The sequence below is a fragment of the Carcharodon carcharias genome, chromosome 6 (assembly GCF_017639515.1).
Source record: "Carcharodon carcharias isolate sCarCar2 chromosome 6, sCarCar2.pri, whole genome shotgun sequence".
NCBI classification, from domain to species: domain Eukaryota; kingdom Metazoa; phylum Chordata; class Chondrichthyes; order Lamniformes; family Lamnidae; genus Carcharodon; species Carcharodon carcharias.
Window position 1 is genome coordinate 143,208,908 of NC_054472.1, and position 25,333 is coordinate 143,234,240.

The 25,333-nt window shown below is 44.2% G+C and overlaps 1 protein-coding gene across 4 annotated transcripts in view; it reads left to right on the forward strand.

Moving 5' to 3' along the window:
* Positions 1–1,418: 1,418 nt before the first annotated feature.
* tmem71 (transmembrane protein 71) overlaps positions 1,419–25,333 on the forward strand; it is a 61,138-nt gene continuing 37,223 nt past the window's right edge. For 3 of the 4 annotated variants that reach the window (XM_041190366.1, XM_041190367.1, XM_041190369.1), the window contains exons 1-3: positions 1,419–1,575; positions 23,033–23,106; positions 24,144–24,204. In XM_041190366.1, the coding sequence (XP_041046300.1) occupies positions 23,067–23,106; positions 24,144–24,204 (101 nt within the window). In that variant the 5' untranslated portion in view covers positions 1,419–1,575; positions 23,033–23,066. Of the gene's footprint in view, positions 1,576–23,032; positions 23,107–24,143; positions 24,205–25,333 lie in introns of those variants that run through there. The other variant, XM_041190368.1, reaches the window with a different exon arrangement.

Sequence of the window (25,333 nt, forward strand, 5' to 3'; positions counted from 1 at the left end):
TCGCCTGAACTATCCCATGTGGTACCAAGTTCCACATTCGAACAACGCTTTGGGTGAAGAATTTTCACCCACATTCCTTACTGAATTAGTGACTAACTAAACTTGGGCTTCCCACATGTTAAAAATTGCCTTTGACGCATGAGGAGCAGACTTTATTCCCTCCTATGCCAATACTTCAGAGGAGTTAATTAACCCATGGTTAAGACACTGGAGAAAGGAGGCCCATGTGAATAAGTTAAATATTCATAACTAACATTATACAGCATATTCCACTGACTGTATTGGTGCTCTCACTTGCAACTTGAAAAAGTTATTAACTTTGCTTCTAATTTCCACATTTGCTGCCAAACCTGCTGAGATTTTCCAGCATTTTCTGTTTTTACTTCGACTTAGTCTATTGTATTCGCTGCTCACAATGCAATCTCCTCTACATCGGGAAGACCAAAAGCAGGTTGGGTGACTGATTTGTGGAACACTTCGTTTCAGTCCACAAGCATGACCCTGAGATTTCAGTGGCTTGCCATTTTAATCCTCCACCTTGCTGTCAGGTGCATATCTCCATCCACATCCTCCTGCAATGTTCCAGTACAGCTCAATGCAAGCTCAAGGAACAACATCTTATCTTCCAATTAGGTACTTTGCAGAACTTCTGGACTCAACATAGAGTTCAACAATTTCAAACTGTAACTCTTGTCCCATTTTGTTTCTTTTTTCCACATGCTAGTGGTAAATCTTGTTTTTCACATTTTGCATCTGGACACAGCTTTTCTCTCACTCACAATGGACAAATCTTTTGGTTTCTTTACTACAACCATTAATTATCACTCCCTTTGCCTTTTTTTTTACCAGGATATCTTTTGGAAGTTAATCTGTTCTGCCTTCTACCCAATCTCAGACCCTCCCTTTTGTTCCGGACTTGCTCAAACCCAGTTACAGTCCTTCACTTCCGAAGAAAGGTCCTTGACCTTGCACCCTGTTTCTATCTCCATAGATGCTGTGAGGCCTGCTGAGAGTTTCCAGCATCTTTTTGTTTTTATTTCACTTTTTTGTGTTTGTGTTCATAAGGTTCTGGTTGGTATTCTTAAACTTTAAATCAAATCTAATAAACTTTACATTGTTGCCGATTTGCACTTAATAGAAATTTCATTAATTTGGAACATGACTATTTTGAGGAAGCTAAATAAGGAGTGACGCTGTTTTTTGCATTGTTCTAACATTAGTCACTCAATTAAAATATTCGGATGTATTTTAAATCTATTTTAACATCTAACTCGGCCGGGAAAAAAAACTTTAATTTCTTTTGAGGCGGAAATATATATTTTCCCTTAAGTGAAGCAGCTTTGGACTAAAGATGGGCACTAGGACCGGGGGGGTGGGGGGTGCTCTGAGCCTGGAGGAGGGAGCTATTCCGAGTGCCAGGCTGACGTGGACAGGACTTGAGAGATAACAAGGACTGGCAGCATCCGCTTCAGCATTAATGCAAGAGCCGAACTTCAACAACCGACTTTTACCGTGCGCGGGTACGATCTGTTGTGAAAGTGCTGAGCCCAGAGGAGCGGTTGGGAGCCTGACAGAGTGAGTAACCAGGACGGAGCCTCGGAAAATCGCTATTGTTTGTATGTTGCTGTGTCTAACGGTCTCAGGCTGGGCTTGGCTCAACCAGCCAAGTTCCCCAATCGTTGTAGATTATTTGTCCTTTCGAAAGTGATTTTTTTATACATAGAGAGAGAAGTGAGCAGATTATCATTTTGAGTGTAGAATATTGACCCCGCGGTTAACTGCTCTTGATGTCCATCTAGGCAAAGTTCTCTCCTGATCGCTCCTCGCTCAGAGTGAATGCCATGGTGAAGTAAAGGCGTGGAGTGTGCTGGCAGTTAGTGACAGCGCTGTCCGCTCCTGCTGTCACAAAACAAAAACAAAAATACCAGGAAAAACTCAGCAGGTCTGGCAGCATCGGTGGAGAGGAGCACAAATCCGACTAAGATCACGCCAATTCATTGCTATCCACCTTTTAAAAAGATGTGCGGGGTGACTCCAAAACAATAATGCAATTAATATTTCCAGATTATCATTGTTGTTTGGTTCTTACAGTTTAAAATGTTACCTAAAGTCTTCAACTGTTTTTTTCATTGTAAGCAACCAGATATTCATAATGTGTAAGAGAAGAACCAGTATTTCCTGCAGCATAAATTCGTCTCAAAATGTTCTGTCGTTTTTGTACCGAATTTGTCATTGTTTACTTTCAAGTTCCCTGGTGGATAGATAATGTTATGGTTACATTTAAGAAGGGACATATAACAAATCCAGAAAACTAGAGACCTGTCAGCTTGATATTGGTGGAGGAAAATAATAATGGAATTCCTACTTAAAGGAGAAAATAGAGACCACAAATAGAATAATGAATAGTCAACCTGGATTTCAAAAGAGAAGCTTGACCCGCCTCATTGAAGAGGGAACAGAGAGAGTGGACAAGGGTAATGTAGTAAATGTAATATATTAAGATTTCCAGAAGGTCTTTGATAAGCTACCATGGGAGCATGTGGAGTCATGGATCAACTAGCAGAATGGATAGCTGTTTGGCTGCAAGACAGAAAGAAGAGAGTAGGTGTAGAGTGTAGTCATTCAGGGTGGGGGAAGGTGGGATGAGGTGTCCTACAAAGATCAGTGTTGGGGTCACTGTTGTTCACAATTTATATTAACAATTTAGACTTTGGATCCAAAAATTGTTTTCACGTTTGGTTGGGGGGTATCATCACCAAGGAGATCTACGTGAAATTAAGAGAAGGCATTAATAAACAGGCAGAATGGGCATATAATTGTCAAATGAATTTCAACATAGGTGTGAAGTATTGCATTTTGGGAACAAAAATATGCAGATCACAAATTACTTGGAAAACTGAATCTGTGTGGGATGGAGGAGCAATGAGATTTTGGACTACAAACACATAAATGACTTAAGACTGTGATGCAGGTCAATAAGGCATTAACAAAAATGAGCCAAGCTCTAAGGTTTATTTCTAGACAGGTGGAATTGAAAAAGAGATGTTATTGCTAAACTTGAACGAAACTTTGAGTAAACCATGCTTTGGAGTATTGTTATAGATCTGGTTGACCTATTACAAAAAAAGGAGAGAGAGGCATTGGAGAGGGTGCAAAAAGATTTACAATGAAACTACCAGGACTGCGCAATCATACTTATAAGGAAAAGATGAACAGGCTGTGTTGCTTTCCTCATGAAAAGAGATGGCTGAGGGGCAACTTAATACAGGTCTTTAAAATTATGAAACATTTTGATAGAGTAAACAAAGAGACAGTGTCTTCTCTAGTGGGGAAGAGCAAAACTGTAGGCCATCAATGAAAAATACTGCTTTGGCCACTATGAAGTCGGCTTCATAGTCTTGAGTATATTTACAGCGAGTCTTTATTAAGAACTTACAACTATGTACATATATACAGTAGAGCATATAGATATGGAGCTGACTCCATCCTAGGCCTTTACACATCTCTGTCCATCTCTAGACTGGCTCTAGATTTCGGTCATGTGCCTTCTTACATCACTGTGTGGGTGCACATTGCAGGGATCCATTTCTTGCAAGTTCCACATGTACTGTGTTAATTGCTGAAATAATTTTATCGAATTCTTTACCAACATATCTGGCAGGAATCTGCTCAGTTACCCACAGGATGACTGTACTGCATATCTGTGCTGGTTTGAAGCAGTTTTTGAAAGAAATTGAGTGCAATTCCAGTCTTCCAGAAAACAATTTCCTGAGCAGTCACTACATTCAGTCCCACATTCATGTACAGTCCCTGTATGTACCAGACCCTACTACTACAATCAATGTAAGATAGCCACCAAGAAAACAAATAGGAAATTCAGAAGAAGTTTCTTTACCCAGAGAGTGGGTGAATGTGGAACCCACTACCACAGTGAGTAGTTGAGGTGAATAGTATAAATGCATTTCTTAGGAGGCTAGATAAACACATGTTGGAAAAGGGACCAGAGGATTATGCTAATAGAATTAGATGAGGAAAGAAGGGAGGAGGTTCAAGTAGAGCATAAACACCAGCATGGACTGATTGGCCTGAAGGGTCTATTTCTGTGCTGTATATCCTATGTAATTCTGAAAAGCAATAGAACGCATTAGAACATTTTTTAGTACAGTGCCTTTCATGCTAAATTTATACTGAGTGTTTTGATTGTTTAGCTTCTCGTTTTGCTAAGCAAAACACCAGCCCTCTATGTATCAGTAACTATCAGTGCTGCCCTTGTGATTTTAAAGTCAATCATTTTGCTATGGATTCAACCTTAAAATATGCCCTGTTTCATGTATTTAAATGGGCTTTGCAACCTGTGACTCCTAATATTTTCCTGATGGGAAAAAAGAACACCAGGCAATTGAATAAATCTATATCAGATACAAATTCCTGAAACTATTGTGTCTACATTGGCACAAAAGCAACAGATGTACAAATGACAACATAATCATTCATACATGTTCGGGCATGTGTTGCTGAAATAGTTGCCAGGCTAATAGGACTTATTTGCTCAGACCATATGCTGAATTTCCCCATCTCCACTGGGATTGGGAAGCATCTTGCTTCTGTTCAGCATTTTCCAGGGATGACAGGATAGGGAAAGGAAACAAAGTGCAATGCTTTCAGGTATGTCAAAGCATCAGGCCAAGGGAGCACAGAATTAAACCTGTGATGGGGAAGCTTGGGGCAGAGGGGCAGGCAGGAGCAGGAGAGCACTCCGCCAAGGTGATTGAAGTTTGGAACTCTCTTTCTAAATGGCAGTTGACACTGGTTCAAATATTAATTTTAAGTCTGAGATTGATAGATTTATGTTAACCAAATGTATTAAGGGACGTGGAAATAAAAGGTGATTATGTGGAGCAACGATCTCATTGAATGGCTCAGGAGGCTAAATGGTTTATTTCTGTTCATATTATCCTTTCTTCCTATTCTCTTATGTTGCCAGATAAGCAGATACAAAACAGCTGCGGTGACGCAGGCTCATGAGGCTGAATGGGCTACTTCTGTACCCAGTGTTTCTATGAGCTGCAGTGTCATCAACGTCAATCAAAGAAAAAGCATACCAACAATTGTTTATGTGGAGTTTTCAAAGTAACTGCTTGCTCCAGAAACCTTACACTGCCTGAAACTCAAATTCCTTTATGTTTTATGATCAATGATTCAGTACTCAGCACTGGATGGACAGGAGAATATAGAATTGTTGCTTATTTAGTGCAGGTTTGAAAAGTGTGGAGATTATATTTCAGAAAAGTAGAAGTGTTGTGTAATGCTGTAGGGCTTACTTTATCTGCTAAATGCTTCATTTTTTTCTTCGTTCTTCAGAGAATTGTTGAACAAAGCGGAAATATAGAGCTCTTTCCGGTGGTAACCACAAAGTTCATCTTGTATTCATGGTGTGGGCTTAAATTTGAAAATAAACAATCTGAAGTTACGTTAAAAGGCTGAAGTGCAACATCTTTTAAAAGAAACCCACATTGCAGGGATCCATTTCTTGCAAGTTCCACATGTACTGTGTTAATTGCTGAAAGAATTTTATCGAATTCTTTACCAACATATCTGGCAGGAATCTGCTCAGTTACCCATAGGATGACTGTGCTGCATATTTGTGCCGGTTTGAAGCAGTTTTTGAAAGAAATTAAGTGCAACTCCAGTCTTCCAGAAAACAATTTCCTGAGCAGTCAATTTCACTTTCAAGTTTTTAACATCAGTACAAAGCTGTACAACCTTTCACTTACTTCCTAATTCTCAATATTTTACCCACATTTGGAAGACAGATGACAGTTTAATTTTAAACCGAGATGCTCGATCACAGAATCTCAGAATCACAGTACAGAAGAGGCCCTTTGGCTCATTGAGTCTGCACCGACTCGTGAGAAACACCTGACCTACCTACCTAATCCCATTTACCAGCACTTGGCCCATAGCCTTGAATGTTATGACGTGCCAAGTGCTCATCCAGATACTTTTTAAAGAATATGAGGCAACCCGCCTCCATCACCCTCCCAGGCAGCACATACCAGACCGTCACCACCCTCTGGCTAAAAAAGTTTTTCCTCACATCTCCCCTAAACATTCTGCCCCTCACCTTGAACTTATGCCCCCTTGTGACTGACCCTTCAACTAAGGGGAACAGCTGCTCCCAATCCACGCTGTCCATGCCTCTCATAATCTTGTACACCTCGATCAGGTCACCCCTCAGTCTTCTCTGCTCCAACGAAAACAACACAAGTCTATCCAACCTCCCTTCATAACTTAAATGTTTCAGCCCAGGCAACATCCTGGTGAATCTCCTCTGCACCCTCTCCTGTGCAATCACATCCTCCCTATAATGTGGTGACCAGAACTACACACAGTACTCCAGCTGTGACCTCACCAAGGTTTTATACAACTCCAACATGACCTCCTTACTTTTGTAATTTATGCCTCGATTGATAAAGGCAAGTGTCTCATATGCCTTTTTCACCACCCCACTAACATGCCACTCCGCCTTCAGAGATCTATGGACACACACGCCAAGGTCCCTTTGTTCCTCAGAACGTCCTGGTGCCATGCCGTTTATTAAATACTTCCTTGTCAAATTACTCCTTCCAAAGTGTATCACCTCACACTTTCAGGGTTAAATTCCATCTGCCACGTATCTGCCCATTTGACCATCCTGTCTATATCTTCCTGTAGCCCAAGACACTCAACCTCACTGTTAACCACCCGGCCAATCTTTATGTCATCCGCAAACTTACTAATCTTACCCCCCACATAGTCATCTATGTCGTTTATATAAATGACAAATAACAGGGGACCGAGCACAGGTCCCTGTGGTACACCACTGGACACTGGCTTCCAGTCATTAAAGCATCCTTCTGTCCTTACCCTCTGCCTCCTACAACGAAGCCAATTTTGAACCCACCTTATCAAATTACCCTGTATCTCATGTGCCCTTGCCTTCTTTATAAGTCTCCCATGTGGGACCTTGTCAAAGGCTTTGCTGAAATCCATATAAACTACATCAACTGCACTACCCTCATCTACACACCATGTCACCTCCTCAAAAAATTAAATCAAATTTGTTAGGCATGATCTCCCTTTGCAAAGCCATGCTGACTATCCCTGATCAAACATTGCCTCTCCAAGTGGAGATAGATACTGTCCTTCAGAACTTTCTCCAATTGTTTCCCTACCACTGACATAAGACTCACTGGCCTGTAGTTGCCTTCTCTACAACCCTTCTTAAATAGCGGAACCACACTAACTGTTCTCCAGTCCTCTGGCACCTCCCCTGTGGCCAGAGAGGAATTAAAAATTCGGGTAGAGCCCCTGTGATCTCCTCCCTTGCCTCCCTCGGCAGTCTGGAACACAAATCATCCGGATCTGAAGATTTGTCCATTTTTAAGCGGGCCAACACCTCCAATACCTTGTCACTCCCTATATCAATTTGCTTAAGAACCTCGGAGTCTCTCTCCCTGAGTTCGATACCTTCATTCTCATTCTCTTGGGTGAAGACGGACGTGAAGTATTCATTCAACACTCAAATGATGTCCTCTGGCTCCAGCCATAGATTGCCCCCTTGGTCCCTAATGGGCCTTACTCTTTCCCTGGTTATCCTCTTCCCATTGATATACTTATAGAATATCTTGGGATCTTCCCTACCTTTACCAGCCAGAGCTTTCTCATATCCCCTCTTTGCTCTCCTAATTGCTTTCTTAAGCTCAACCTTGCACTGTCTGTACTCCACTCATGCCTCCACTCTCTTGCTTGCCTTGTACCTGCTGAAAGCCTCTCTTTTCTTTCTCATCGTAACCTGAATATCTCGGGTCATCCATGGTTCTCTGGGCTTGTTACTCCTTCCTATCACCCTAGAGGGAACATGTTGAGCTGGTACCCTCCCCATTTCCTTTTTGAACACCCCACACTGTTCCTCTGCAGATTTCCCCACAAGTAACTGTTCCCAGTCTACCTTGGCCAGACCCTGCCTTATTTTACTAAAATCCACTCTCCCCCAATCCAAAACATTTTTTTTGTAACTTGCTGATTTTTTTGTCCATAACAAATTTAAATTGTACCATAACAAAAACAGTATTACCTGGAAAGAGTCTTTCTTGGACTCGAACTCAAGTTCTGTCGAAGGGTCATGAGGACTTGAAACGTCAACTCTTTTCTTCTCCGCCGATGCTGCCAGACCTGCTGAGTTTTTCCAGGTAATTCTGTTTTTGTTTTGGATTTCCAGCATCCGCAGTTTTTTTGTTTTTAAATTGTACCATGTTGTGGTCGCTATCCCTAAATTGCTCGTCCATCATTACCTCAGCCACCTGTCCGGCTTCACTCCCCAGAATTAGGTCCAGCACTGCACCGTCCCTTGTTGGACCCCCTACATATTGACCTAAAAAGTTCTCCTGTACACATTTCAAGAAATCCACTCCATCCAAGGCCTTAACACTATTTCTATCCCAATTAATGTTGGGAAAGATGAAATCGCCTTTTTCTAAGCTCTACCCACAAAGCTTCATTTGATGCCCCCTCCAAGATATCATCTCTCCTTACTGCAGTAACTGACTCCTTAACTAATAATGCAACATTGCCTCCTCTTTTACCCTCTATCCCTGTCTCGCCTGAAGATTCTATATCCTGGAATGTTGAGCTGCCAATCCTGCCCTTCCCTCAACCACATCTCTACTTGAAGAATACAAGTAGCGAGTAACTCCTGTTCACTCAAGGTCTGAAAAAACAGTTGCTCTGTCTCTGTCCCTCCATGTAGCATTATCCAAAGGTTGCTAATTGTGGCTTATGCCATGATATCACACTGGGGCGGGGCAAGAAGGCAGATCCCAAGTTTTACCTCAGCTGGTAAGGGTATTGAACTAGGACTATTGGAATTACTCTGTGCTATATTCTATCCACCTAGATAACTAAGCTAACTGACCCACCTGACAAGCAATACTTGTGGCAAGATAGCCAGATACGGTCACATGAAATAGGGTGGGACAAGGCGTGTGTGGATCAAAACTGGCACATACCTGTTCAGCTAAATAGCCTGTTTCAATGTTGATAATTCTATGTGGTTTTATGTAAAAAACAAATGCCTGAATTATTCCTTCCAAACATCTTCCAGCACCTTCCAAACCCTCTGCCTAAACCACCCAGAAGGTCAAGTGCATCAGATGCATGGGAACACCAGCCCCTGCAACTTCCCCTCCAAGTCACACACCATCTTGACTTGGAAATATATCACCATTCCTTCACTGTCGCTGGGTCAAAATCCTGGAACTCCCTCTCTAACAGCACTGTGGGTGTACCTACACCACATGGACTGCAGCAGTTCAAGAAGGCAGTGCACCACCACCTTCTCAAGAGCAATTAGGGATAGGCAATAAATGTTGGCCGAGCCAGCGATGCCCACATCCTATGAAAGTATATGATAGCACTACTAATTAATCATCAGTAACTTTACAAATTCTTAAAAAGTAGTTAGTCTTGAATTTTCCAGTCAGTTGTAATACTAGTGGTGACCCTGACAGCCAACAAAGTGACAGTTGCAAAGTGGGTCTTAAGGTTTAGAAAATGCAGGTTTTACCTCAGTCCATTAACCGTTGTGGTACAGTCCAACTTTTACATTGAAATACAAATGAGTGGATATTACTGCTATTGTACAAATTTGCAATGCACTTATATAAATCCCTTTCTCCAGTGTTTTAAGGAGCATTAAGATAAACTGTTTAAATAAAATAGCAGAGAAAGAAATCTGATATGACTGCATTCATACAATAACATTACTGACATAATTTCTAGACTCCAATGAGGTTAGTTTTCTTATTCGGAGGACATTGCATAAAATATAAGAAAGAAATAGGAGATTGTGCTAATACCCTGGTTAATACAGTGATATTATTGATTAAGGAGAGCATTGCAGTGCTGGAGAAAAAGGATGTCCCAGAGGGCTCAAGGATAGAATCAATTTGGCTAGAGCTAAGGAGCAAAAAGGGTGCAATTACATTGCTTGGTGTCGTCTATAGGCCGTCAATTAGTGAGAAGGACATAGGAGAACAAATCTGCAGGGAAATTACAGAGAGATGCAAGCATTACAGAGAAGCTATAATGGGGGACTTTAATTATCCAAATGTAGATTGGAGCAGTGCTAGTGTAAAGGGTGGAGAGGGGCAAAAGTTCCTAGACTGTGTTCAGGAATTTTCTACAACAGTATGTGTCCAATACAACAAGAAAAGACGCACTGTTGGACGTGGTTCTTGGAAATGAGGTGGGCCAAGTAGATCAAGTGTCAGTGGGGGAACATTTAGAAGACAGTGATTATTGTATTGTAGGTTTTAGGATGATGATAGAAAAGGATGATAGGCAATCCAGAGTAAGAATAATTAACTGGATGAGAGATAACTTCGATGGGACAGGAACAGAGCTGAGCCAGATAGACTGGAATGGAAGATTGGTGGGAAAAACTGTAGCTGAACAATGGGCTACCTTCAAAAAAGATTTGATTCAGGCATGATCAAGGTATATTCCATTGAAAAGGAAAGTAGAGCAAACAAATCCAGAGCTCCCTGGATGAGAAGGGACTTAGAAATTAAGATAAAGGAGAAAAAGTGTGCTCATGACAGCTGTCAGGTAAAATACAATTGAGAACCAAAAGGAATACAGAAGGTTCAGAGGGGAGGTGAAAAAGCATATTAGAGAAGTGAAGAGGGATTATGAGAAAAGACTGGCGGCCAACATAAAGAGGAATTCCAAAGTTTTCTATAGGCATATAAATAGTAAAAGGGTGGTAAAAAGAGGAGAAGAGCTGATTAGGGATCTAAAAGGGAATTTAAACATGGACAAAGGGGCCAAGGCTGAGGTATTAAATGCATACTTTGCATCCGTCTTTACCCAAAAGGTAGATGCTACCCAGGCCATGGTGACAGCTAGTTTGAATTTCCAAAGGGGAAATCATGTTTAACTAACTTGCTGGAATTTTTTGAAGTGGTAACATAAAGGTCGATGGGAGTAATGCTGTTGATGTGATGCACATGGACTTTCAAAAGGCATTTGATACAGACTTGTGAGAAAAGTTACTACTCATGAAATAAAAGGGATAGTAGCAGTGTGGAATACAAAATTGGCTGAAAAATAGGAAGCAGAGAGTAATGGTCAATGGATATTTTTCGGGCTGGAGGAAGGTTTGCAGTGGAGTTCCCCAGGGGTCAGTATTGGGACCCTTGCTTTTCCTAATTAATGATCTAGATCTTGGTGTGCAGGAGAAAATTTCAAAGTTTGTGGATGATATGCAGCTTGGGAGTGTCGTAAAATGTGAGGAGGACGATGTGGAGCTTCAAGAGGACATAGACAAGTTGGTGGAGTGGGCAGATAGGTGGTAGAAGAAGTTCAGTGCGGAGGAGTGTGTGGTGATGCATTTTGGTAGGAAGAACATGGACATACAATATAAAATAAGGGGTGAAATTTTGAAGGGGGTGCAGAGGCAGAGAGACCCGGGTGTATATGTATGTAGATCATTGAAGGTGGCAGGACAGGTGGAGAGAGCAGTTAGTAAAACATCTATATCCTGGGCTTTATTAATAGGGACAATGGAGTACAAGAACAAGGAGGTTATGCTGAATTTATATAAGATTCTCGTTAGACCTCAGCTGGAGTAATGTGTACAGTTCTGGGCACCACATTATAGGAAGGATAGAAACACATTGGAGAGAGTGCAGAAGAGGTTTACAAGAACGGTTCCAGGGATGAGAAACTTCCATTACGAAGATGGATTGGAGAGGCTGGGACAGTTCTCCTTGGAGAGAAGAAGGCTAAGAGGAGATTTCATAGAAACGTTCAAAATCATGAGGGGGCTGGAAAGAGTAGATAGGGAAAAATCGTTCCCACTTGCAAAAGGATCAAGAACGAGAGGGCACAGATTTAAAGTGATTTGCAATCGAGGCATTCAAGAGGGCGTTAGATGATTATTTGAATCGAAACAATGTGCAGGGATATGGGGAAAAGGCAGGGCAATAGCACTCGGTCATAATGCTCACTTGGAAAGCCAGTGCAGAATTGCTTCCTCCTGTGCTGTTAAAATTCTGTAATTATGTGAAGTTAGCAAGAGGTCTATGTCAAGAACTGCAAAAGGTAAACTCAGTTTATTAGTGTCTCAATCTTGAGCTGTGTTGATTCTAGTAACACTCTCAATGACCAGGATTTTTAAAAGGGTTTGGGGTTGGAATTGAAGGCATAGTTTGGTGCCACCAGCCTCTGTGCCAGTTTGCCACCACAATCCCAGCTGCCACCCTGAGCAATTTTCAAACATGGAAAGGTTGAGCCCAATTATTGGTAATTACTGGCTCCATTCCCCCACTGACTGGGTTTTCCAGCTGGCACTGAGGGCAGCCTACACTGGCTTGGATCATGTCCATGCTAATATGGTAGGTTGAGGATGAATGGGTGGGGGCCAATGAATCATGCTAGGGCCCTACTCCCAAAGAGACCCTCCAGGATCATGGTCAGGTCACTATGACTTTTAAAACCTAAAAACAAGCTTACCTTTGTCTGTCCCTCACATTCTCCAGATCGACAGTTCCCACCTCGACCAGTGGGGCTGCCGAACACTGAGTGCTGGAGGTCTTCCCATTAGCCCTACAGCGTCAGGAGCCTACCAGCCATCCATGATTGAATGGCAAGCCCACTCCCTGGCATTTAATTGATTGAGGATTTGAAAATCCATGTGAGAATGTCTAAAACACGCTGGGCGGAATTTTCTATGCTCGCCGGCATCGGGCATGATCAGTGGCGTGACCAGACAATATGGCACAATCGGTTTTACGACGGCGGGAAACCAGTTCGCGATCCTCCGCTCAGCCTGCCAATGGTGGGCCATGTTTCCCGTCATTGGATGTCAGGAACCTCATTATAATACATCAGCATATCATTATCGGGACAGCCCGCCAGAATCACTCCCCCCTCCACTGGATCGTCCATCCACATCAGCAGGAAAGCACGCCGATGTGTTTCACAACAGCTATAAAACATGCACTTGGCAGCCTACACTTTGAGTGTAACATGGAGGTGAGTACACAGTAATGTTGTGCAGCGCTTGCCAGGGTCACCTTTTGGACTTTAACCTTCAGGGGTTATTGGGGGGTCGGGGGCAAGGGCAGCCCTGCCATTGAGGTGACTGGTGGTGGGGGTGGGGTCAAGGACAGCCCTGATGTTAAATATAGTGCACAAGCATTCGGGGTGGGGGGTGGGGGTGTAGGGCGGGTGAGAGAAGCGGCCACACATTAGGGAAACCTGTAGAAAGTGACCATTCCTTCTGCAACGGAGGCAGTTCAGGCACAGCCACATTGACATGATTGGGTTCGGGCTCTGAGCTTATCTGCCCACTAAAGCTGGCCATGGGGCAGTCACTACTGGAGGTGCTCACAGCCCCTTGCAATCTCAGCATCCTGGTTTGGACCAGTCTCCCCCATGGTTCAAGCTAACAGGGCAGCCATGCAGCGCACTAATCTCTGGCCATCCAAGTGGTGGCTAGCACTCTCTGGGAAGCTTTAAAGGACCGTCACACTTAACCAGGAGAGGTTCTTAGTACACCCATACTAACCACGTGTCTCTCTCTTTCATTTTGCAGGAGTACATCAAGATCATGGAGCCTGGTGAACTAGCTGTATGGCCTGATGGCCGACAGAGCGTGAAGATGACGGAGAAGAGAGCGACTGAGGCTCTTGGCTATGCAGAGGCAGGAGCAGCAATCTCAGGAAGAAGGGGTGGCTGGGGCTCCAGCACACGCTCTGAAGAGCCATAGTGAACCGTCGCTGGTCGGCACCTTGCGACAGCCAGGGTCTATAGATGCTGTCTTTCATTCCTGCAGATGACCGAGAACCAGTGTCACTGAAGACTGCGCATGTCTAGGGAACTGACTGCTCACATCTGCCAGCTACTGCAGGATTTGGCACCACAGGGACATGGAGGGCATCCACTGCCATGGCTGTGAAAGTGACCGTGGCACTCAATTTCTATGCACTCCTTTCAGGACTCCACAGGTGACCCCTTTGGGATTTCACAAGCCTCCACCCACAAATGCATCCATGAGGTTATGGATGCCATCTTTGCAAGGGCACACAGCTTTGTGCATTTCGCCTGGGACCAGGACAGCCAGGATGCAAGACCGATTGGATTCACTCAGGTCTCAGGTTTCCCACGGGTGCAGGGTGCAATCGACTGCACTCACGTGGTGCTCAGATCTCCATCGCAACACACAGTGAACTACATCAACCACAAGGGTTTCCATTCATTGAACGTGCAACTGGTATGCGACCACGAGAAACACATCCTGCAGGTGTGCGCACGGTTTCCAGGGAATGTGCACGACGCCTACATCCTCAGTAGGTCACATATCCCTGGAGCCTTCCAGTGTTCACAGAAGCTGCAGGGTTGGCTCCTCAAGTACAAGGGCTACCTGCAGAGGCTGTACCTGATGACACTCATGCAGCAGCCTCACACTGCAGCAGAGTGACACTATAATGAGACTCATGCAGCAGCTCGCAGCTTGGTGGAGCAGACCATTGGGATGTTGAAGATGCGGTTCTGATGCCTGGACCGGTCTATTGGAACGCTGCAATATAGTCCGCATAGGGTGTCACACATCGTCATCGTCTCCTGCGCCTTTACAACCTGGTGCTGCAACAGGGAGCTGATTTGGCTGGGGAGGAGATGGAGGAACTGCATGTCTCCTTTGACGAGGAGGACGGCAATGATGACGTGGATGAGGCCCTCGCACTGGCTAGATGAGGCAGGCGTGCTCAGGAGGCCCTTAGAGCTGCTGGATTTGTGGAGGATGATGACGACATGTAGTGAGGTGACCCCATGGATCCTCACATCGCTTCTGTGAACGTTTGACTCCAGTCTGGCTTATGGCAGCACACATACCCTCTGTGATAATGCTCTTGTCATGGAGATGCAGTGGAGGCCCTAATAATCGCTCGATTGCAGGAGGATGGTGATGACATGCAGTGAGGACACTCCATAGATCTTTACATAGTCTCGGAGAATATCTGACTCCTGTCTGGCCGGGGGCAGCCCGCTTGCACTCTGTAATCAGGGTTATATCATAGAGATGCGGCCATGAAACTTTAGAAGCATCTGACCCTTTGTCCACTGTCAGCACCTGAGCCCTTCAGGAGCACAGCATCACTGGTCACAGATGCTGAAGAGAAGAGGGCCAGCCCCATTTTAAAGGTGCTGAAAGCACACAGAGAGAATGAGAGAGCTCTGTGACGCCTACACACTACATTCTGGCAGCAATGATAAGCACCATCGAGGTGCAGGCATCAGTAATGTGTCCATGGAGTGTGAGGCTGGACCATGTGGTCCAGAGGCTGCACAAAGCACAGGGAAGAGGCACTGTACTGAGGCACTTGCCTTTATCTTGTGCAGAAAAGTTTCACATCTGAGTGACATGAACGCTGCTCATCAGAACAAGGAACCATAGGCAGGGGGATATTCTTGGGAGTTTATTGACAATAGTGAACAGTATGTGCAAGTGATTAACACCTGTGCGCAGGCTGTGCAACTAATTCCTCTTAACTTTCCTAACCCTGCCGCTATGTTTTGGTGCACCCCGGACATCCACAGCAGTGGGTGGAGGCAGCCTGCTGACTGTGATGACCTCTCGGGGGCTAAGACTTGGAGGGACTTGGTCTGCTGTGTAGTAGTAGAACCCTCCTAGACGTGTGGAGCCGGGGCTGCTGAGGTCACAGGAAGAGGGGATTTGGATGGGCTGGACACTCTCGGAGCCACCTGGGTGGATGGCCCCGGAGCGTACACCTGCTGATCCTCCTCCCTATGGGTGCCGAGGGCCCCAGGCTTACTCCTTGAGGAGATGGGGAAGCTGGAGTGAGATCGAACTGCCCCGCACCTCTCACACGTTGACACTGCTAGAGGCCAACTATGGCATCAGCAATGGAGTTCATCCCATGTAGCAGTGCAGGACCAATGTCCTGGACCAAGGTCTTCATGGCAGCAGCCGTCCTACCAGTATTGACCTCAGTGCGTTGGCATGTTGGCACTATCACCTCAGCTTGAAGTGAACAGACTCCTCCATCATGCCTTGCAACCTGAGGAGTGCAGCGGGTATCCCTTCCTGATGTTCCCGAGTTTGCCTTTGCAGTTCCAGCATCTGTGACATGACCGAGTCCAGAGGCTCGTCAGCTGACTCAGACTCAGCAAATTTCTGGCTTCTAGCAGTCCTTCAAGTGCCAGACACCTGGAAAACCCCTGCCACTGCCTGCTGTGGATCAGAAAGTGCGATGTGCTCACCAGATTGTGATCCTGAGGCTACTCTAGAGCTAGGTCCCACTGAGGTGTGTGTCTCTGCGCTAGTGGAGGATGTCGGTGGGCACTGTGACAGGACTTCAAGGAGGGTGCCTTCAGATTCCCCTTCAGAGGTTTCTTCGGGGCTTGACTGGAGGTGCTGGGTCATGGAGTCTCTTGGCTGTTTCCCAGATGTGCCTGCAAAAGCAAGGGGAGATAATTAGTGCATGGCAGTGACCTGTGAAACAGGAAACATCACTCATAGCATGGTTGTCTGATGTATGTTGCACTGCTGGACCCTCACTTGGTAGAGCAGCGCCAACCTCATCACCAGCACAGGACCAGTCCTGGTCATCATTGGCCAGCTGGATGGCTCTGTTTTCAAAGTATTTGATGACCTTGATTTCAGCCATTCCTCCGCCGGTCTGCAACCTCTCCCTGTTTTTGTCTGCCAGCTTGTCCTGCATGAATAGAGATGGAGAGAGTGAAAGCAGGATGCCTGCCAGGCCAGATGATAAAGGCATTGGCACTGACCACTGCTGCCATAGCCTCCCAAGCCAGATTAGTGCTGTTGCTGCCCATCCTGTGCCAGAGCGGGGGTAGGAGACGTCCTGGCGGGCCTCCATGGCATCCAAAAGGCGCTCGAGGGATGCGCGAACCTGGGGGCTGCAGTCTTCTTCAGTGTCAGGGCCAGGTCTTCCGTGCAGCAGTGGTGAGCTGGAAGTATTGAGACGTGTGCTTGTGGCTAGACTTTAAATATGGCGCCCAGCTTGATGCAGTGGTGGAGTGAGGCGGGCAGGTGAATGAGAACCCACCCACATTGGAAATAGCATGTTTCCCAGTGTGCATAAATAATGTGGCGGGTTTGGGACGATACGGTGTGAAAACCCGCCATCACGGCTGGCGGGTACCCACCCACTATGGCATTTAGTACAAATCCGGGATGTTTTCACCAGCTATGTGGGGGTCAGGACTCCAAACTGGGTCCCATTTCCAGTTCCTGACCAATAACAGAAAATCATGTGTCTATGTAATATAAACAAGTGAAGTTCCAGGGAGTAGTTTGTTGCCATTTTTGTTCAGCTTTTTTTTGCTCTTGCTGGCAATGTTTGTGACTGGATAACAAGGAAGATGCTGGGCTACCCTGAGGTAGGTGATTGATGGGCTGAATCGTCTCCTCTAGTGTTAAAGGTTTAATACAGTCTTAAACAGAATTGATATGGGAATGGCTCTGTGCATTTTACAGAGGAATAGAATGCCTTCTATATAGTATAATTAGGACAATTGTTTATTGCAGCAAGTAGGATCATTTGGAACCTCTTGGAAAGCACCATTTCCATTGGCTCCAAGACTTCTTCTACAAGACTGTGGTACTTGGGCAGTAAATACCCATTTTAAGAGCTGAAATCCATGAGACTTGTCACAGGACTTGCTCCATCGAAGTGCAACCATGATTCTCTAATTTATATATAACTGATTTTCTCAATGGCAAATGCAGCCTATTATCATTGTGCAAACCACCTGTAGGGCCTCTCAGTTGATTTGGAAAGAAGTTAAAACTTTTGGATGTCAGCTACTAAATCGTTCCACAAAATGTTGAATGTTAATGACATTTAACACATTTCAATGTGTTTGCATGCTGGGGAACTGTGAATGGTTTATATTATGCTAAGTATTTCAGTGCAGGTTTTGAAGGTTAACCAGCTGTTTTTTACACAGATTGGGATCGGGCAGTGAGTTTCAATCGTTATAATCAAAGGAGTTACAATGGAGATTCCCCAATCACTATTCCATCTGAAAATGGGACTGTCGGAGTGGTGAAATCCTTGCTGACCTTTTTTTTGTCCATGTGCATTCAGTAATAATCGCAGACTAATCAGGGATAAAAGTAGCTGGCATTGGCAGAAGGAAATGTCTGAAATTTAAATCCAGTGCTGAAGATGAGCTATAACTCGGTGACGTCACATTAACTCCTTTGAGAATCAGCAACCCCATGTGTTTTTGAAAAATAATCTAACAGGGAGAAAATGTACCACTTACTGGGAGACCAAAATCAGGGTTAAAAAACATAAAATAGTAGCTGATAAATCCAATAGGAAATTCATAGGAATCCAATAGGAACTTCTTTGTCCAGAGAGTGATTAGAATGTGAAACCTTTTACTGCATGGTACTACCACATGCAGCAAATAGCACAGATGTATTTAAGGGTAAGCTGGATAAACACATGAGGCAGAAAGGATTAGTTGATTAACCTGTTAGGGTGGGAGCGTGGCTCATGTGGAGCATAAACATCGGCAGTTGGGCCAATTGGCCTTTTTCTGTATTGTCAATTCCATGGGTACATGGTATTCAAAACCTGATCAGAGCAATTCTAGCAATGTGAGCAGCTTGTAAAGAGTCACCCTGGCATGTACATCAATCTTCATGATTATGAACTAATGCATTCCCAATTATCACTCGAGCATTCACCAATCAGTAATTGACTTTAATATTATACTGCTTGTCTTTTCATTTTGAAATGCTTCAAAACTTTTCATACAATAAATTGCCTTTTGATGTGCAGACACTTATGAAAGGCAGCAGCTGTTCTTGTGCCGACAATGTCCCAAACACAGCAGCCCAGTGAATGCAGCAAAATCTGTTCTGAACTTGGTAATCTGTAGTAGGAGTTTAATTAAATAGGTAGTTAATAAACCTTTTGAGCAAAGAGTATTCGAAGCAGTGAACTTGTGGAGGAGGCAGAGGGAGATGCACTGAATATCTAGAAGATATGGTTCTTTGCTAGTTTGTTAGTTTGTATTAGAATTGGTTCCACCACAGTGAAGTGGAAATGTGGAAGTACTGTGGCAGAGATCCAATGTAAGTTTGCAACAAAAAACAATGATTCTGTATTGAATATTAGAAGTTGACAGCACCTTAGTTAAAGAATCTAAAAACCTAACTGGTCACAACACATATTTAAAATTAGCAAGGTTTGAAGTTAATAACAAGAAGAAGCTGATTTAATAAAATGAAGGATGCTATGGGTGCAACTTCAAGTTGTGACTGGAGTAAGGACAGGCCAAGTGGAACGTTAACTTGAAATGACCTCATTCCGTCTGCACAGCTTTGGATGTGACTAATGTTGTCTGAAAGGAAACAGTTGCAGGGGATTTGTGTGTGTGTGTAGTTCATGGGAATGTGCCGCTGCTCTATAAATAACAAAACATGTTAAGTACTGGGGAATTTAGAGATGTTGTCCTGTGTTGAAAAGCATCCAGTACTACAGTGCTATTGACCAAGATTAAATATCAGACTCAAGTTACTCTGTTTTTGAAGCTGCATGCCAATCATCTGGAAGGTTACAAGATTGCCAAACAGACTGCAAAGCATTTGCACAGATTTATACATTTAAAAAAATACATAGGGTTACACAGAATTAACAGCACAGAAACAGACCTTTCAGCCTGACTTGACCCATGCCAGTGTTTGTGCTTCACATGAGCTTCCTCCCATTCTTCATCATTTATCCCATCCTTCGATTTCTTTCTCTGTCTTGTTTTTCTAGCTTCCCTTTAAATGTATCTAAGATATTTCCCTATGGTAGAGCATTCCACATTCTTACAACTCTTTGGGTAAAGCCATTCCTTCTGAATTCTCTAATGGATTTATTAGCAACTATCTTACGTTTATGGTTCCTAGTTGTGCTTTCACCCGTAAGTGGAAGTGGCTTCTCTGTCTTTGCCCTATCAAACTGTTTCATAGTTTTAAGGACCTCCATCAGCTCACCCTTCAGGGAAAAGTGCTCCATCTATAGGATGAGGGCTATGACAACATGTGCATTATATGAAACAAAAACAGAATTACCTGGAGTCATGAGGACTCGAAACGTCAACTCTTTTCTTCTCCGCCGGTGCTGCCAGACCTGCTGAGTTTTTCCAGGTAATTCTGTTTTTGTTTTGGATTTCCAGCATCCGCAGTTTTTTGTTTTTATCTCTGTGCATTATATATCTTGATCCATTCATTAAAGTCATGGTGGATTGTCTCAGGTGATCTGTCCATTGCTCGAGTGAAGAGCTTTGATAATAGGGCGGCCGACAGGCTGCTGAAGTGGTAGTTGTGATTTTGAGGCTTCTGCTTCACTTACATTTGCTGATCAAGCTACAGGGCGTCAAACACTCGATCCATGCATATCATCAGATTTGGCACAGGAAAACAGGTTGAAGCTGCCACCAAGATGGATATGGGGGAGTTGGTCACGATCACGGAGGATGGGTGTCCTGCGATGGCAATAGTCCAGCTTAATTTTGTGGACACTAAAGACACGCATCAGCTTCTGCTGATTCCAGACTTATCTTTGATGGGCCTCTTCTTTACCATCACCGATGGAACTGATCGAGCCCACGCTGCTCAGGCTGAAGCAGGTGGTGCGAACATTTTAAAATGGCAATGGCAGCATCTCTGGCATTAGCAGGACAGTAATAAGGTTGGTGACCTTACCACCCCATTAATGCCTGGCAAGGCTACACAAAATCAATTTGGGGTAATTTTAACTTTGGGTGATGGTAGTAAATGGGCACTGTCGAATTGGCTACCCATTTTACCCTCGCCCTTCTTTTGACTTCAATGGAATGGAAAATGAAAAATATATAATGGGTTCATAATTTTATTTCACCATTTTTACATCATCGGACAAAGTTTAAAGCCCCAAGGACTTTTTATGCAAAATCCAATAAATCAGACATCAGTGCATTAAGATTTCATGATCTGAGTGAGTAAGTGCATTTGATTTGTAAATGGTGACTTTTTTAAATTCTGAGCTCAGTAGCTGTAACCTTACAACTTAAATTACTAATGGGTTCAGGGAAATTACTGTCTCCCTTACTGGCTTTGTAAAATGTCTGGTAATATGAGTCTGAAAAGAGGGAGAATAAAAGACAATCACTATTTGCACAACTAAAAATATATTAAAGACTTGTTCTTCACGCCAAGGGCAGAATCTTACAGGCCCCCATTGCCAGGTTTGCCAGTGGTGAAGCCCATAAAATTTGCCGTGGCCTTCCCACCGCCCTCCCACACACCTCTGACCTTTCTGCAATTTTATGGGGGGAGGGATGGACAAGGCGGCCTGCCCTCGCCCCAGTTGAGCTCTAAAGTGGTCAATTAATGGCCACTTAAAAGCTGCTTCCTGCCCCAGCCTCAAAACTGATGCTGCTGGGCGGGGTTCAGGTATGGGTAAGGGGAGGCCCAGCAGATAAGTCTGCTTGGGCCTCGGGCAATGGTGGAAGTGGGGGGCATTTGGGCACCTCCATTACTGGTCATCCTTCGAGATCAGGTGCCCCCCCCACCCCCCCCCCCCAAGCCCTGGGCCCTTCAGGTGCTTCTTCCGTACCTGCCCTTCAAATTTTGAATGCCCAACCCCCATTTCTCCAACCCCTCTTCTTGGGCCTCTTCTCCTCTCCCCGCTGTGACACCCCAGAGTTACCATGTCCTGTGGGCTGTGGCGCATTGACTCTGGGAACTGATGTAGTCCCAACAGTGACCAGTGTTCCTGGTGGCGCAGCTGGGACTGCAGAGTTGCCGGCAAAACAGATTGGCCAGCAACTGCCTGGGGGCAGGTCTTCCTGCTGATTGAGGAGTGGAGGCTTCGCCTCAGCCAATGAACACTCCTTAGAATGTTAAACGGCTGTGGGGCGTGTCTGATTGGTGGCAATATGTTACCCGTCAACTTCTCCAGTGGCAGTGGGGGTAAGAAATGCCAAAGTTGTGCAGATTGTACAAAATGCACCAATTGTCAAAGAATGAGGAGGTTGTTGCACAGATGGACCAACTCTTCTGGAGTATGTTACCACCTTCATCCAAACTGTGAATTCAAAGTCTCTACAAACAGGGACAAAATAGATTATTATTGAATTGTGCCTGAATTTACCAAGGATTTCATTTACCCTTTCCCAGTTGTCTCATCCTACCCAAGGTCAAAACAAACGATTGCTTGAGAATCTGATGTCAATCCCACATTGTCATCCCTTTCCTCCCCAGCTGTTTCTGATGTAATGATATCAAAAAGGATTTTTAAAAATTCATTCATGGGATGTGGGTGTCGCTGGCTGGGCCAGCATTTATTGCCCATCCCTAATTGCCCTTGAGAAAGGTGGTGTTGAGTTGACTTGAACAACTGCAGTCCACGTGGTGTAGGTACATCCACTGTGCTGTTAAGGATGGAGTCCCAGGATTTCGACCCAGCAACAGTGAAGGAACGCAATGATAGAAACTGCTAAACCCTTTTGAAATGATTCTGAATGCATTCTTACTTGGATACAGGAAATATTTTTGATCCAAGGTTGTGAGGTAATATCTACAGCTTGCAATTGGTTCCTCATCCTCCCTTATTGTTTTTATTCTCTGATATAATGCTTACAAATCAGCACCAACCTGTATGTGAGGTAGCAAACATAGTGCTGCTGCAACAAATTGTTCTATCCAGAATCTCATCAATTATTCTCATGACATGGTAGTCTATAAGTCCTGCATAAGCCAACGTTTTTTGTAGACAGATGTTCCCCTTGCCATTTCTATACTGGAGATCCAAAAAGACAAGAGCACTTGGCTATTTTTGATACTGTTACCAAGAGTTTCATTGAGGTATGATACTTAATGTGAATTATTAAGACTATACCTGAATCATTTGTGTATGTTTATTCTTTAACTGATATTCATCTGCTCTTCTTTCAGTACTTGATTGTTGAAGACTGGACAAGCATCAAAAATGCATCCAAATAATCCATTTTTGTCGACTTCATTACCTGGTAAATAAAATCAATTGCATGAAACTGTATAGCTATGTTTTGTTCAGCATTCTATTTATGAAAATATCATGGACTTTCTCGATTTCTCCTTTGATCTTTTACAGCAAGGGTGTCTATAATCTCTCTTGCCTCAGATCATTTGATGCTGAAATCCTCATCCATGTCTTTTGTTACCCCAGACTCGAGTAGTTTAGTGCTCCACTGGCCAGCTCCCTATCTTCTACCATCCATAACTTCTACTCATCTAAAATTCTACTACCGGTATCCTTACTTGTATCAAGTCCCGTTGTCCCAAAACCCCTATGCTTGCTGACTTACAATGCCTCAAATTGACAATTCTCATCCCTGTGTTCAAATCCCTCCATGGCCTCACCCCTCCCTATCTCTGGAACTTCCTTCTTCCCTTCCCCAATCAGAACTCCGTATTCTTGTAGCTTTCGCCTCTGGTGTACCCCCATTTGCCTTCGCTCCATCATTGGCGACCATGCCTTCAAGCCAGCCTAAGCTCTTGTGATTCCCTCCCTCAATTTCTTGCATTTGATGGGCTGGCTTTGGGTGTGGAGGAGCGAATGAGGCAAAACTAAAGCCTTGACTCAGGGTGAATGACCTAATATTAGTTCCTGGGGAAGCTATGGCCATGTTATATTTGGGAGGGGTTTGTGCATTGACTCAGCTAATATTGCCACTATAAGAATTGACTTCATTCCAGTTGTACATCTCCTAAACTGCTAATGTTTAACCTTTTTCAAAGAGAGATTTCTATTGTAAAGCAGGCAACATTACTTCATAAAACGTAAGATTTTTTTAAAGTCATTTTTAAAGTGCTTCTTTACACTAGGCCCACCCTCCATTTTTCACTTTTCTTCACCTGGCTATAACCCAGGTTTTTCCCCTTCTGATGTTAAGTATTTTGAGATGTTTCACTGCATATACAGAGCTTGTATAAATGGATGCAGTTAGTGTTCATTCAAGTTGTTGGTAATGTTGTTTCTCACCATGTCTTATAATGAGCTTGAACTATTTGTTGTTTGTGGCAGTCGTACAGATGTTTCCAGAAGAAGTTCAGAAAGAGATATCCTCTGATGAGACTCTCCAGAGGTAATTTGATGCACTGTGGTGCATGTTATAGTTTCCTTGCTTTATAACATTGGGTATGATATGTTTAATTCAGAAGAGAACTTGTTACATTAAGTAACTGCTATTACAGAATCACAAAATTACAGACTTGTTAGAGTGCAGAAGGAGGCCCATTGTGTCTGCACCTGCTCTCCAAATTAGCGATTCACTGAGTGCCGTTCTCCTACCTTCTCCTTGTAACACTGCACATTCTTCCTTGAGTGGCACAAATATTTGTGGGGCTTGCTTAGTCAGGTAATTTGAGACAGAAAATACTGGAAATATTCGTCAGGTCCCTCAGAGAAAACATAAGTTAATGTTTTGGGTAAATGGTCGACATCTGAAACATGAGTTTCTCTTTTCTCTTTTCAGATGCTGACTGACCAACTGTGTATTTTCAGAACTTTCTGTTTATATTTCATATTTTCAGCATTTCTAGGCATCGCTTTTCTCTCTCAGCCATGATGTGATTGGATGGTGGAATAGCCTTTTGATAGTTGAATGGCCTGCTCCTGTTACAGAATTCTCCCATGCCTCCCGCTGGTGGGATCAATGGCGGACTGTGGGGAGAATTTGGCAGGAGGTCCAAAAATCAGCTTCACGCCACCGATCTTGCGATGTTGCCCGACATGGCCGATCGGGAATCCCACTGGAACCTGGCAGGAAAGCAATTTGCATCCTGCTAATGGGATGCAAACGAAGGCCTGACCAGAATCTTCCTCCCCACGCCCGCTTCTCCTCGATGCCATCGGGAAAACACACTGGTCCAGGACACATTTGAACAAGCATGCCAGGTAAAAGTTGGGACTCATCTTTAGGGCCTTGTCAGTTCATGGACATCTGAGGAGAAGATGTTGGAGGCCTACAGCTACTGGACCCTGGAGGAACACATGCATCGCATGGTGGATGGAGTTCAAACTTCTTCCAGGGACTTCATCATGGGGGATGGGATCCTCGAGCTGTGAGATGGAAGGCAGCCGGAGGTATAGATGGGCGGCAGGGGGGAGGAGCAGGAGGAAGGTCGAGATCTGAAGGGGGGACTGTCCAGACCTGAAGACTGGGGGGAAATGTCCAGGTGAACATCTTCACAGGAAGGAGTTGGTGGAGTCAA